The sequence below is a fragment of the Ursus arctos genome, unplaced genomic scaffold (assembly GCF_023065955.2).
Source record: "Ursus arctos isolate Adak ecotype North America unplaced genomic scaffold, UrsArc2.0 scaffold_93, whole genome shotgun sequence".
In the NCBI taxonomy this organism is placed as follows: domain Eukaryota; kingdom Metazoa; phylum Chordata; class Mammalia; order Carnivora; family Ursidae; genus Ursus; species Ursus arctos.
The window spans coordinates 21,119-36,006 of record NW_026623115.1 but is presented as its reverse complement, the minus strand read 5'-3'; the positions used below and the strand labels follow the sequence as shown (position 1 = coordinate 36,006).

The window sequence follows — 14,888 nt, the reverse complement described above, 5'->3', positions numbered from 1 at the left end:
AGTTCAGCCCAAGTCAGCTCAGCCCATCCCAGACCAACCCAGCCTAGCCCAGCTCAGCGCAGCTCAGCCCAGTGCAGCCCAGTTTAGCCCAGTTCAGCCCAGACCAGTGCAGCCCAGTTCAGCCCAGCTCAGCCCAGCTCAGCCCAGTCCTGCTCAGCCCAGTGCAGCCCAGTTTAGTCAGCACAGCCCGGATGAGGCAGCTATGCCCACGTCAGACAGGCTCAGCTCATTTAGGTCTAGGTAGCCCCTTTTTTTGCCAACCTCGTCTCGCTGGTCCCTGGTTAGGTGGCCCAGGTTTTCCTGACTCAGCTCTGCTCAGCAATGCTGTGTGCAACACAGTTCAGGTTAGCCTCGTTCAGCTAGTTGAGCCAAGGTGAGCCAACCCAGGACTGTCCTTCCAGGCTGCCTCAGATCTCCTCAGTTAAACCTGCCTGCCCAAGCCCTATCCATCCCAGTTAGCCCAGCCCAGGACGGTCCCCACCGAGGAGAGCATTTCACCCGGGTCAGGCTCCATCCACCCAGCTCGGCTCAGATCACCTTGGCTCCGGAGAGCCCAGCTCAGGCGCGAGTGCCCAGGCTGGTCAAGCCAGGCTTATGCAAGGCCAGGGTTTCCCACCCCACCCTGTCCACCAAGCTCACCCCAGCTTAGCTCAACCCAGCTTCCCCTAGCCCACCTGGTCCTGTAAAATCAGCCCAGCCTGGCCCGTCTCAGTCCAGTTGGGGCAGCACAGCTTAGCGGAGCCCAGAGAGACCAGCCTGGGCCCACTGAGCCAGGGATAGGTCAACCCCTTCCACATAACTCCTTCTACTCCAGCTGCATGGGGCCTAGCACAGACAGCCTGGCCCACCTTGTTTAGGCCGGCTCAGGCCAGCCAGTTCACACACCTGAGGATGGGCGCCAGTCCAGCCTGCCACCTAGTCCAGCATAGGGATAGCTCCCTGGTGCTTTCCCCTGGCCTTGGGCTGGCGGTCATTGCCCTGCTTGGTTGCAGGCAGATCCATGCTCAGGGCCCCATCCACGCCCTCTGCGGGGTCCTTGACCGTCTTAGCCCTGGGTGCTGCCCTAGCCCTGTCGTGTCCGAGGTTCTCGGCCCCTCGTCTTCTCCAGGTCAGCTTTGGGCAGTCTCTTGCTCCCATGTAACCATGTGCAGGGAAGAGACATCTGGGAGATGAGCAGTGACCAGAAGGCTCTGTCCCTGCTGGGCGGGCAGGGGCCTGGTGGGATACCTGAGGTTCCCGGTCCTCCACTGGGGCCCGGCCTTGCTGTCTGCAGCTCCCTGGATGGGCTCCGGGAAGGATGAGGTGAATCATTAGTAACCATGGCTGTTACTTTTGCGTCCAGATAATAGGGCCTGGGGGGAGGGGAGCTCTGCCTCAGTGCCCTGGCTAAAAATGGGGTGGGAACCCCCAGGGGCCTCAGCAGCCCTGGAAATTCCCCTTTCTTTAAGTTCTTGGGAAGTCAGTCTAGCAACATTGGAGTCACAGGTGAGGCCCCTGTGCCGTGGACGCAGTGGGCTCCTGTCCGTGGCCCCTGCTGCCCAGCTGTGGCCTCTGTCCCTCGATGGCACGGCTGACTCGGTGCCCTGTGACACACGCTGGTGGTCACTGGGGTGCCCCAGGAAGGGGGGACATGGGCACGAGAAGCCACAGCCTCGTGGCCACGTGCCTGAGACGTGGATGCAGGGGTCCTTGTGGCACGTTCCCTTGTTCCTGTGTCCCACTGCCTGGAGGAGAGGCTCTGGGGGTGAGTGTGCGGGGCATGAGTCCCCTGGGGACAGGCGGCCCCCCCTGGCCTGGCGTCCCACTGGCAGGGGACCTCAGCCATTGCCCGCACACTTCTTCCTGAGTCCGTGTCCTGCAGCCGGGCTCTTCCTGGGGCTGCACCCGGGTGGTGTGTCCAGGGCAGGCTGGACTGGCTGTGAGGCTGGCCGGTGGCTCTGGAGGACGGCTGTTGTGCCGCAGCCCGGAGTGCACTGTGCCGTGGGTGTGTTCTGTGGGTGCTCACCACGGGGGGCGTGGACGGGCATCTGGCTCGGTTGTGCTGGGGCAGCTGTGAAGCGCTGTTCTGGGCCTCACCCTCACGGCGCACTCATGTCCTGCAGGCCTGTGCGTGCCCACAAATCCCTGCCGCCAGCCTGGGCACACACGCAGGGGAGGCCACGGGGACCTGCCAACCCCGTTCACAGTGCGAGTTCCTGCGAGGCCTTGTGCCGAGTTTGCAGCGGGACCCATCAGGATCCCTCCCTCCTGACCCAGGATGCCCAGGGCCAGCAGTCCCTGTGCTGGAGGCTGCGTAGAGGTGGCCTCGTCAGTCCTGGTGCCCTCGGAGGGCCATTCGGGCTCATTCAGATGATGTGGACATGCTGCCTCGGGGTTCGGCCGGGAGGCATGGGGCAGAGCCAGGGCTCTGGGAGGCCTGGGCATGAGGCCTGGGAGAGACAGGGCCCAACCCGACCTCCCTGTCCCCCAGGGCAGTGTGTCCCGGTCTGTCCCACCCCGCCCTTGGCCCTGGGGACAGGTGCTGCGTGGGAGGCAGAGGGGGGAGCGCCCAGTTCCTTGGAAGGGCCCACGATTCTGAGAGAAACCACAGGGCAGGCAGAGCCCCACCCCAGAGCCTGCTGCCCCCATGGCCCCAGGGCTGGTGCTGCCAGGCCCTGCAGCCTGCTCATAGGGGATCAGGCTGGGCTCAGGCTCCGCTGGCAGCCCTGGCCACCCTGGCGTCCCCCTACTTCTTCTTCCCCTGGTGTGGGGCCGAGGGCTCCGTGCCCAGCCGGTCTCCTGACTCTATGCTGAAGGTGCAGGATGCATCCTCTTGCTGCTGGTGGGCCCTGTCTCTAGTCTGGACCAGCTTGGGGTCCTTGGTCTTGGAGGAGAATGGCTCTCATGTCTTCCCCATTCCCATAAGGGTGCTCAGCTCTGAGCATTTGAGTCTGTGCTGTCCCCGCTCTGCTGCTCTCTGGGGCTGTGGCCCTGTCCTGGCCTCCAGGAGCCACTCTTGCCCATGCCCCCTTCTGTGCGGGAGTAGACCTGGCTGTTCCACCCAGAAGACACCGTGCCCTCAGCCTCCAGGCTGCCCTGCTCTGGCATCACAGCTTCCTACCTGCACAGTGCCCTACAAGGCCCCACAATGCTGCTCCTTTATTCACTGACCTGGAACAGACTCTGCATCTGAACGTGTTTCTCAGCTGTGCTCGTGTGTGTGTGAGAGCCTGTGTGTGTGTGTGTGTGTGTGTCTGTGTGCACGTGAGCCTGTGTGTGTGAGAGCCTGTGTGTGTGTGTGCGTGTGTCTCTGTGTGCACGTGAGCCTGTGTGTGCGTGAGAGCCTGTGTGTGCATGTGTCTCTGTGTGCACGTGAGCCTGTGTGTGCGTGGGAGCCTGTGTGTGCGTGTGTCTCTGTGTGCACGTGAGCCTGTGTGTGCGTGGGAGCCTGTGTGTGCGTGTGTCTCTGTGTGCATGTGAGCCTGTGTGTGCGTGAGAGTCTGTGTGTGCGTGTGTCTCTGTGTGCACGTGAGCCTGTGTGTGCGTGAGAGCCTCTGTGTGCGTGTGTCTCTGTGTGCACGTGAGCCTGTGTGTGCGTGAGAGTCTGTGTGTGCGTGTGTCTCTGTGTGCACGTGAGCCTGTGTGTGCGTGGGAGCCTGTGTGTGTGTGTGCGTGTGTCTCTGTGTGCACGTGAGCCTGTGTGTGCGTGGGAGCCTGTGTGCGCGTGTGTCTCTGTGTGCACGTGAGCCTGTGTGTGCGTGAGAGTCTGTGTGTGCGTGTGTCTCTGTGTGCACGTGAGCCTGTGTGTGCGTGAGAGTCTGTGTGTGTGTGCATGTGTCTCTATCTCCTACCCGTCTTCTGTCTCCCCTCGGATCCTCCTGGCCCTGCCGCTCTGGGAGTTACCGCCCGGCCCCCGGTGTGGGATGCTTTTGCACTCCAGTGTTATATCACTGTCCGGGGTCGGCTTGTGGCGGATCCGTCCCCCTTCTGCTTATCTTCTGATATCGGCCCACGGATTCATGACTCCTCCCTTCCTATCTTGGGACAGGGGGTGTTTTTCTGTGTGTAGAGATCCAGATATATATTCCTACATCTCAGGCTGTCTTTGTGGGTGTTCATGATGGTTTGCTAGATATCCAGCTAAATTCAGGGGACCGGTTGAAATGGAGTCCCCCACTCCTCTGCCACCTTGCCCTGCCCCACTCCGTGTCTCTATCTCTTACCTCCCATCTCCCTCCCCCTGGTTCTGATACTCTGGGTCTCTATCTCCTACCCGTCTTCTGTCTCCTCTTGGATCCTCATGGTAGGACAGCATTGGAGGGTCTCAGGTGGGAGCCTCAGGGCCTGGTGGGTGGTAGTTCTCAAAGAGTGGGCATTCTTGCCCCGAGGGCGAGGGCACAGTTGTGCCAGTGCCTGTTGCTCAGCCAGGAGAACATGGGGTCCACCTGTTGTGGGAGATCCTGGCATTCGCATGTGGGGGGGTGGGATGGAGGCTGATGTGTGGTCCAGGGGATGGGAGTGGGGGTAGCCCTGGGACCGAGAGGAAGAGGGGGCTGGGCAGGCCGCGTGGTCCATCGGCAGATTGGCTTCTAGGTAGATGTGTAGGGCGAAGGGGATGGAGGGTGTGGAGTGACCCTAAGGACGGCAGCCTGAGCCCCCAGGGTCCCTGAGGGCTGGAATGTTCTCCCGTCCCACAGCTGTCCTACATTGTGCCCCTAAATTCAAGTCTTGAAGCGCTGACCCCAGGACCTCAGAATGGGACAGTATTTGGAGATGGGGTCTTTGGAGAGGTGATAAGGTAAAAGGAGGTCATTAACCAGCCCAGTGTGGCTGGTCCCCAGTGCGGCCTCCTGCTCTTGTAAGAGCAGACGACGAGGACACAGACACACACGGAGGACCGGCCACGTGAGGACAGGGGCAGAGACCCCAGGAGGCGCCCGCTCTGCGAGGCCTGCCTCTCTCCCTGCTAGCTCCCAGGATTGTGGAAACAGACACGCATGAGGTTGAAGCCGCCAGACTGTGGCTCTTCTGCCCGGCAGCCCGTGCTGACTAACGCACACCTACCACGTGTCTCTTGCTTCTGCCCATGGCCCAGGTGGCCCCTGGCCCTGCACTGTTCCCGGCTGCCTTCCTCACCCACTGGGAGCCCAGAGCTGTGGGGTGCTGGCCCCCCACGGCGGGAGGGAGCCAATGCACGGCGCGGCCAGGCTGGGCATCCCACCAGGAGCATCGACAGAGGAAGACTTTCCCTAGCGAGTGCTGGAATTTTTAGGGTGTTTTATTGTCATTAAAGAAAGGGAGAAGCAACAGTAAAGGACATTATCGCGCTCCAGAAATTTCACGAGAAGGAAAGAACTACCCATGCTACAGCAGTGGGTTTCCTTTGAGTGGTGGGTGTGCATTCTCTCCCAGGGGGCATGGGGGCTCCGCTTCTCCTGCCCTGCACAACCGTCTCTCCCATGCAGGGGCTCCGACCTGGCACTCGCTCTAAGCCCGGGCGGAGATCGTCCTGCGGGTCCGCCTGTCTCAGGCCCCGAGGCCGCGGGCACTCTCTGGTCATCTTGTCTCTGCCCCTAGCTCCCCGGAGCAAGCAGGCGTTCCTGCCCAGCGTGCCTCGGGGCCGGGCCACAGGACGGTGCGGGCTGGGCCTGCTGTCCTGGCCTCCCAGCACCCGTCCACCTCTGTGCACTGAGGCTGCGTCCCGCCTGCCTGGCGACCAGGTCAGCAGGTGCCTCTGCAGGAGGCCCATCTGGCTGCCGTCACTCCTTCCCCGGATGGTGCCGCCTGTCCCTGGGGGCTCCTGCAGTGGCTGCAGGCCCGGGGACTTTTCCACATGTTCTCCACTGGTGGAGAAGGTCTGACTGACCATTCGTGGCACGTCGGAAGCTTCTCTGTGGGGTGATGGTGGCCCGTGGCTTCCTCAGGATCTGAGACAACGTGCCTGCTCTGGGGGTGTCCTGCCCTCTGGAGCCTGGCCGGGACGGGGCTGCACGAGGCCAGTCCCAGCCAGCCAGACCCTGGGATCGCGGGCCGTCCACCTCCTCCAGGATGACCGCGGATGCCGAGCCTGGGGCCGTCCCGGTGAGGGCCATCCTGCCCCGATGTCTCAGTGTGGCCCCAGCTGTATCTCGGTGGCTGCTGGGGAGGGGTCAGCCAGTGTCTGTCAGCTCAGGTTGGGGGCACAGCCTGCTGTCGCGTTGATCCTCCAAATGGGGGGTCTGGGGCAGGGTGCAGCCCACGGTGTCCACGAGCCCGGAGGGTGGAGGGGCAGGCCCAGGGTGGCGGTGGTGACAGAGGGTGGTGAGGTGGGAGAGCAGAGGAGCAGGCCTGGCAGCAGGCCGAGCGGCATGAACGGATGTAGCCGGTTCCTGTGTGGGGTCGAGGGCAGCCCTGGACACCTGCTGCAGAGGGCCGGCCCTAGGCCCCCTGCCCGATCATGTTCCTGTAGTCGGGGACGATGGTGCGCTTCAGCTCCACCACCGAGGAGAAGATCCACTTCACCTGCAGCGGGCGGGCCAGGGGGTGAGCGAGGCCTGGACCCCACGGACCGCCTCCCGCCAGAGCCTGCCACCCACACCCGGGACCGTGAGAGTGCGTGGGGTGCCTGGTGGGAAGGGCACGGGGACAGCGAGGGGGCAGTGGTGGGCAGCGGGGGGACAGCGAGGGGCAGCAGTGGGGCAGCGGGGGGACAGTGAGGTGGACAGCAAGGGGGCAGCGGGGGGACAACAGGGGGACAGTGATGTGGACAGCGAGGGGGCACCTGTGGGACTGCGGGGGCACGGGGCGGGGGAAGGCAGAGGTATAGCAACTGTGCAACGAGGTGGAGAGCGCAGGGACAGTGGGGGGGCAGTGGAGGCCAGCGAGGGGGCAGCGGGGGGACAACGGGAGGACAACGGGGCCACATGATGGGGCAGTGAGGGGACAGCAAGGGGGTAGCAAAGGGGCAGCTGGGGGACTTGGGGGGACAATGGGGGGACAGTGGGGGGCAGTGAGGGGCAGCAAAGGTACAGCGAGGGGACAGTGGTGGGCAGCGGGGGGACAGCGAGGGGCAGCAGTGGGGCAGTGGGAGGACAGTGAGGTGGACAGCAAGGGGGCAGTGGGGGGACAATGGGGGGACAGTGATGTGGACAGCGAGGGGGCAGCTGTGGGACTGCGGGGGCACAGAGGGGGGAAGGCGGGGGGATAGCAACTGGGCAACTAGGCGGAGAGCACGGGGACAGCGGGGGGGCAGTAGGTGAACAGTGAGGGGACAGCACGATGCAGTGGGGGCCAGCGAGGGGGCAGCGGGGGGACAACAGGGGGACAACGGGGCCACATGATGGGGCAGTGAGGGGACAGCAAGGGGTCAGTGAGGAGTCAGTGAGGGATCAGTGTGGGGAGAGTGGGGAGAGTGAGGGCATAGTGAGGGGACAGCGAGGGGACAGTGAGGCAGCAGTGAGGGGTCAGTAGTTTGGGAGAGTACCTGACAGTGAGGGAACAGCAAGGGGACAGAGGGGCAGCGAGGGGATAGCATGGGGACAGCATGGGGACATGTTGGGATAGCGTGTGGACGGCATGGGGACAGTGTGTAGACAGCATGGGGACAGCATGAGGACAGCGTGGGGACATGCTGGGACAGCGTGGGGACAGCACAAGAACAGCACGAGGACAGCGTGGGGACAGCGTGGGGACATGTTGGGACAGCGTGGCGATAGCACAAGGATGGCGTGGGGACAGCAGGCCGCAGTGAGGGGACGTGTGGGGACGCCCACCTTGAAGAGGGTCACAGTGGCACTGTAGCACACGCTGAGCAGGAAGAGGGTGATGAAGATTGAGATGGTGGTCCACAGCCCGTCCAGCTCCCCGTCCTGGTCCTCGGCACAGCTGTCGTCCAGGAGCAGCTCTGGACAGGAAGGGGGTGGTCAGTGCCGTGCCTGCCCGTGGGGGTGATTCCCTGGGGGACAGTCAGAGCCCTCTGCAACCTCAGGGTCCAGCCTCAGCACCCCCAGCTCTCCAGCTTGGGACTGGCCAGTGGGGGACCCCCTCCCTCTCTGCTCTGCCCTGTGCTGGGGACCCCTGGGGGAAGGCGCCCTGACCGCCTCGTGGCCTCTTCCCCTGGGGGCCAGGTCCAGAGGGTGGGAGGGTCAGCAGAGTCCAGGGAAGGGCTGGTCAGTGTCAGGGAGTGTCCTTGAGAATGAGTAGGTGGGAGTGTCAGGACAAGCTGGGTGTGGGGGTTTTGTGGGTGTTGGGAGGGGTGCAGGTGCCCTGGGGTAGAGGAGGGCTGGTCAGTGTGGTCAGGGTGTGGATGAGCTGCTGAGCAGCTGATGGGTGTTGGAGGGGGTAGGGAGCAGGCTGGTGTCCATGGTGAGGGTTCCCGAGACCGGCTCTGGTCTGGGCCCATGCCGGTTGTCCCGTGTGAGGCCCAGTGTGTAAGGCCTGTGTGCATGGACATGCATGTGTGAGGGTGCAGCATGTAGCATGTACCCGAGTTTGTGCATGCATGTATGTATGCACGAGTGTGCACACATGTGTGAGTGTACATGTGCGTGTGTGTACACATGAGTGCACATACACGTGTGCATGTACAATCGTGTGTAAGTGTGCATGTGTGCATGTCTGGGTGTGCACAGTGTGCATGTACAGGCGTGTGAGTGGGCATGTGCACGTACATGTGTGTGAATGTGTGCATCCATGTGTGTGTATGTACAACCACATGTGAGTGTGCACGTCGTGGTGTGCACACGTGTGCATGTACATGCATGTGAATGTGTACACGCATGTGTGCATGGGCGTGCGTGTGTGAGTGTGCGTGAGTGTGCACCCATGTGTGTGTGCATGTACATGCATGTGAGTGTGTACACACATGTGTGCATGGACATGCGTGTGTGAATGTGTGTGAGTGTGCACCCATGTGTGTGCATGGACCCGCATGTGCACACGTGTGAGTGTGTGTGTGCGTGCAGGTGGCGCTGCTCAGTAGGACAGGCTTGTTTTCAGTGGGTGTGGACTCAGCGTCCAAGTGGGCCTCTGGGGTGGTCCCTCCCCTGGGCACGCAGGGCCCCCTGCCTCTGCACCTCTGGGGTTCGAGGAGGAGTGTCCCCACGAGTGGACAGGCCTGGCCCCAGGCAGGATGAAGCCAGGCAGGACCCCCGCACTTGAGGGAGGGTGGGGACCTGTTTGTGGGGTGCTGAGGGCAAAGGAGGGCCTGTCCCCACACACGGGTCAGGCACGGCTACTGCATTGGCACAGAGCTGCCACACAACGTCTCAGGAGGCCCAGGGGACAGGGGGCCCAGGGCAGGAGGACAGGCCAGCATCCCACAGCTTGGGCTGGTACAGAGGTGGGAAAGAGCGTGCGCTCATTTCCCTGGGGGCTCTGGAGGGGCTTCTGCAATCCCTGTCCACACCCTCCAGCCCTGGGTAGCCCCTGGCCTGAGGGACGGCCCGGAGCGCCTGCCACCTCTGAGAAAGTCCCCTCTCCTGCCTCAGGCAATCCTGGCCACACGCTGTGGCAGCCTGTGCAGACCTGCCCACTCGGGGTCCAGGCCCCCGTGAGTCCCGCTCTCTGTCACCAGTGGTGACCCCTTAGCCTGGGAGCCGGCCTGTCTGTGCCGCCCAGAGGCCCGGGTGTCCTGAGCCTGCCTCGGAAAGAACCATGACAGTGTCGCAGGGTCCCAGGGCAGTGCTGGGTGCTTTATTTCATGCAGGGGTGCCTGCCCGGGAGGTATGTACACAGGGGTGGGGGCTGCGGCGTCCTCATGGGACCCTGAGAGCCCGTGGGCGGGGGGCTTGCAGGGGTGCCGGGAGTGTTGCTCATTTACCCGGAGACTGGGAGAGGGACAGCTCTACGTGGTGGTTCTGTAGGGCTTCATGGAGCACCGCACATGAGAAGGTTTCTCCCTGCTGCCAGCGGTTCTTGTCCACCGAGAGCTTGCTGTAGAGGAAGTAGGTCCCATCCGCGTCCAGCTGGGGCGGGGTTGTTTGGATATTGGTCTCTGGTTCTTCCTGTCCATTACTCAGCCACTCGACATCAATGTCAGGTGGGTAGAAGTCTTTGACCAGGCAGGTCACGCTGACTGTGTTCTTGGATGCTATCTCCTTCGGGGATGGCGGCAGGACGTACACATTGGGCTGTTGGGCCTGCCCTGTGGGTCAGAGGTCAGCACACATGGTCACTCCGAGGGTGAAGGGCTGGTCTTGGTCTGCAAGGCCCCCCCCCCCGGACCCTCCCTGCACCCCCACCCTGCTGCCCACCTCTGGCCTTGGAGATGGTCCTCACGATGGGGGATGGGAGGGCTTTGTTGTTGACCTTGCAGGTGAACTCCTTCCCCTTGAGCCAGTCCTGGTGCTGGATGGGAAGGACACTGACCACACGGTAGGTGCTGTTGAACTGCTCCTCGCGTGGATTCGTCTTGGCCGTGCGCACCTCCTGGTCACCCACGAACCAGCTGATCTGGACCTCAGGGTCTTCTCGGCCCAGGTCCAACACCACACATGTGACCTCAGGGGTTCGGGCAATCTTGAGGATGTCCTTGGGTTTCGGGGGGAAGATGAAGACCGAAGGCCCTCCCAGCAAATCTGGGATGGTAAGGGAGAGAGAGTGCAGGGGTCAGCGTGTGGGTGGGCTTCCTCTTGAACATCCATTCCCCCCACCAGGCTGTGGTGTGTGTGGGCCATCTGCTTGGGGTGGAGAGCGAGGCCCTGCTGACTCACCTGGACATTTGGGACATTCCTTGCAGAGACATTTTTTGGGCACTGTGGAGAGAGCAGACTGGGGGTTACTGGAAGCCTGGGGTGGGCACAGGTTGGGGTGGGTGTAGGTGACAACCAGGTCTTGGGGGGTTCCCAGATCAGGGACTGCAGTGGGGGTAAGCCGCCTGTGCTCTCAGTGGGCCAGGCAGCAACACCCAGAGGACCTCCTCCCCGAATTGGGAGGCCTTCAGGTGGGGGAGACAGCGGTGCCTCCCCTGTGCCCTGGGGTGCAGTGGGCCAGCCGACCTGGCCTGTCTTCCAGCAGACACACTCCCAATGGCCCATCCTCACCTTTCTTGACAACGTTGGTGTTACTGGCCGAATGGGCCACGGTGCAGGTGAAGGTGTCACTGGGCCACTGGCTGGAGGGCACTGTTACCATGCTGCTGAGAGAATAGAGCCCTGAGGACTGCAGGACAGACGGGAAGGTGGTCACGGAGCCGGAGTTCCAGGACACGGTCACTGGCTCGGGGAAGTAGCCGGACACCAGGCAGGCCAGGGCCACTGTGGAGCCGGTCGTGGCCCCGCAGCCGGAGGCCAGTGGGAAAACCGATGGGGCCGTGGTGGAGGCTGCAAGAGAGGAGGCTGTGTGAGCACCAGGGTCTCACCCCTGCCAGGGTCAGGGCAGGACAGCAGCTGCCCAGGCCTGGGGTATCCCTGGGCCCAGCGCCCATGTGCTTCCTGGATGTCTCCAGACCACCTGCCTGGCTTAGCTCTCTGGGGTCACAGGTGCCAGACTCATCAGCCCGGTCAGCTCTGGTTGACCACCTGGGTCAGTGCCGTGGGCCTCAGGCTTCCTCTGGGTGTCCAGCCTGACCAAGCCCTCTGTCTGAGCCCTGACCTGTGGCCCCTGCTTGCAGCCAGCTCCTGCTGGTCCCCTGAGGCCACTGCCCTGCTGTCCCCTCCTGATTCTGCCTTGGACCAGGGGGAACGTGTGTCCACCCACTGCCCGTGACCCCTAGCCCAGAGCCCTCGTCAAGGCCTGCCGACTGGCCTGCAGACCCCACATCTTCTGCGTCGGCTGTGCAGCCAAAGCAGCCAGGCCCCAGCCCCTGTCCCTGTCCCGAACCCACTGGTCCCTCCTCAGGCCTTCCAGGCATGGCCTCCTGAGCTCACTGAGGGCCCCTCCCATCAGTGCCCCAGGCCTTGGCCATCCCTGCTCTGGGGCCTGTCCAGCTCCTTGCCGTCCCCAGAGTCCTCCTTCAGCCGATGTCTTCCCTGAGCCTGTCTGACCCTCAGCGTGGTGGAGGGGAGCCTTGCCGTGCCCTGGCTGTCCTCCCCTGCGTGGTGCCAGCACCCCAGGGCACCTCAGACCCCCAACCCCAGCCAGGCCTATGCCCTCTGACCCAGATCCCCTCTGCTGAGGCCGAGGGTCCTGCCTGACGTCCCATCCCACCCACACCCCAGGCTTGCAGCCCTGCCTCTAGCTCCGATCCGGCCCCTGATTCTCTCCTCCACTGGGCCCACTGCCCCGTGCCTCCCCGCTGGCTTGGGCGTGTCGACCCTCTGCTCCTCGGCCCCAAGAGCGTCAGGCACAGGACTCAGGCCCTGGGACAAAGACCTGTGGTCACCCTCGGCCCCTCAAAGGTGGTCACTCCTGCCCCTTCTGCCCCAGAGACCTTCCCACCCAGGCTCTAGTCTCCACCCTAACGTGTCCACCCGGCCCGGCTAGCTCACCCTGTACCGCATGTGCAGGGACGCTCACCTGGACCCGAGCCCTCAGCTGTCTCTGTCCCCTGAACCTGCTCAGCTCACAGCAGGTCCAAGCTCCTGTGAGCTCAGTCCTTCTGCCTTCATACCCGGAGCACTCCGGGGGCAGCTCTGTCGCCCCTGCCCTCCCAGCTCGCTGTTCTCTGCAAAAGCAATGCCTGCTCCCCTGAGCCCCTGGGGCAGCCCCCTACCAATCCTACTCTCCAACGCGCCCGTGCTCACCTACACAAGCTCTGCCTGCTTCCCTGAGGCCCTGGAGCAGCCCCCTGCCCCTATTGCTCTCCCACCCACCCCTGTTCACCTGCAGGAGCTCTGCCTGCTCTCCTGAGCCCCTGGACAGCCCCCTACCCCTCCTGCTCTCCCACCCAACTCTGCTCACCTGCAGGAGCTCTGCCTGCTCCCCTGAGGCCCTGGGGCAGCCCCCTACCCCTCCTGCTCTCCCACCCAACTCTGCTCACCTGCACAAGCTCTGATGCTCCCCTGAGCCCCTGGGGCAGCCGCCTGCCCCTTCTGCTCTCCCACCTCCCCTTCTCACCTGCACAGACTCTGCCTGCTCCTCTGAGCCCCTGGGGCAGCCGCCTGCCCCTCCTGCTCTCCCACCCACCCCTGCTCACCTGCACAGTCTCTGTCTGCTCCCCTGAGCCCCTGCCGCCCCCCACTGCCCCTCCTGCTCTCCCACCCGCCCCTTCTCACCTGCACAGACTCTGCCTGCTCCTCTGAGCCCCTGGGGCAGCCGCCTGCCCCTCCTGCTCTCCCACCCACCCCTGCTCACCTGCACAGTCTCTGTCTGCTCCCCTGAGCCCCTGCCGCCCCCCACTGCCCCTCCTGCTCTCCCACCTCCCCTGCTAACCTGCAGGAGCTCTGCCTGCTCCCCTGAGCCCTGGGTCAGCCCCCTGCCCCTCCTGCTCTCCCACCTGCCCCTGCTCATCTGCACAAGCTCTGCCTGCTCCCCTGAGCCCTGGGTCAGCCCCCTACCCCCTCCTGCTCTCCCACCCGCCCCTGCTCACCTGCATGAGCTCTGCCTGCTCCCCTGAGCCCCTGGGCAGCCCCCTACCTCTCCTTCTCTCCCATCCGCCCCTGCTCACCTGCACAAACTCTGCCTGCTGCCCTGAGCCCCTGGGAAGCCCCCTGCCCCTCCTGCTCTCCCACCTGCCCCTGGTCACCTGCACAGGCTCTGCCTGTTTCCCTGAGACCCCGGGGAAGCCCCCTGCCCCTCCTGCTCTCCCACCCGCCCCTGCTCACCTGCACGAGCTCTGCTGGCTGCCTTGAGCTCCTGGCCCATCTCCTGCTTGTGTCGCCCTGTCAGGCCCCTGTTCACCTCCAGCTGGTCTTCCCTAGTCCTTGGAGCTCATGGACCACAGCAGCCCCCTGCCCCTCCAGCCCTATGGTCTTTCCCACACAGGTCCCTGAGCTCAGCTCCAGACTTCCTTGTGTCCCTAGGCCTCCCTGGCCTCTGCCTCCCGTCCCAGACCCTTTAGCCCAGGTCAGGCCTCTGACGCCCACACCTGGGGCTCCTGCAGCTGTTGAGCTCCCTGCTCAGCCTCTGTGCTGTCTGGGCTCTGAGCCCACGGGAGCCTTGCCAGCCTCTCCTGCTCTGCTCTGCTCTTGTCCTATTCATGGGATGCAGCCCAGGGTCCCATAGGCAGCTCCTCTGACCCTGTCATGGGGCTTGAGCTGGTTCCCTTTCCTGGACAGGACCATTAGCCCACGTGGAGGCCTCTGCATCCCCTGTGCTGAGCCAGCCCCTCCCTGTGTCCTCACCTCAGACCCATCTGTCCGCCTTGGCATTCGTCCTACAGTTGTCAGGCTGGTCTAGCCCCTGGGCTGCCAGCACCGGTGGGTAAGGGCAACCCTTAGGCTTCTGTCCACCATGCCTGTCATGGTTGGACGGTCCCCGTCCTGGGTTCCTTCATCAGCGTTGGTGCGTCCAGCAGTGTTGGCGTGGGTGAGCCCCTCCCCTGCCTCCCTCGTGCCTGCCCTGGGTTGGTGCCACGGACCCCTGGCAGCCTGCCTTCCCTGTGTTGCTTCAGCTGCTCCAGCCCCTGCATGGGGTCCTGAGGGCCTGGTCTCCCGTCAGCTCCTGTAGCTGGTTCTGCTGTCCCACCTCACTCCCGCGGTCCGGGCTCCGTGCAGACCCCACTCACCATGGTCGCAACTGTGGAAGCGGCTCCCCTGCAGGCATGCTCGCCCCTGCATGCTGCCTCCTCCCTGCTGATGCCCAGGCACACGTGGCTGAGCTCTGTGCCCACAGCCCTGCTTCCTAGCGTCCAGGCAGCCCCGGGAAGACTAAGAACAGGATTGAAACCAAGAGGCATGGTTTGCTTCCTGAAGTTCCCTTTTTTTCTGGGTGTTTTCTGTCTCAGAGGGCCTGGGGGGAGTCCGGGCACGGCCAAGGCTTCCCCAGGTGGGCGTGTGGGGTGGGGTGTGGCGGGTGCCCGGGGGCCCAAGGGAGAGCAGAGGAACCCCCCC

General features: G+C 63.9%; 1 gene segment (V, D, J or C); it reads right to left on the bottom strand.

Annotated features, from left to right (window-relative positions):
• Positions 1-6,381: 6,381 nt before the first annotated feature.
• LOC123001947 (immunoglobulin heavy constant gamma 2-like) lies at positions 6,382-14,688 on the bottom strand. The segment is given in 7 exon segments: positions 6,382-6,480; positions 7,731-7,861; positions 9,779-10,102; positions 10,212-10,535; positions 10,671-10,712; positions 11,001-11,279; positions 14,564-14,688. Coding segments are annotated over 7 exon segments (1,236 nt in total).
• Positions 14,689-14,888: the final 200 nt, after the last annotated feature.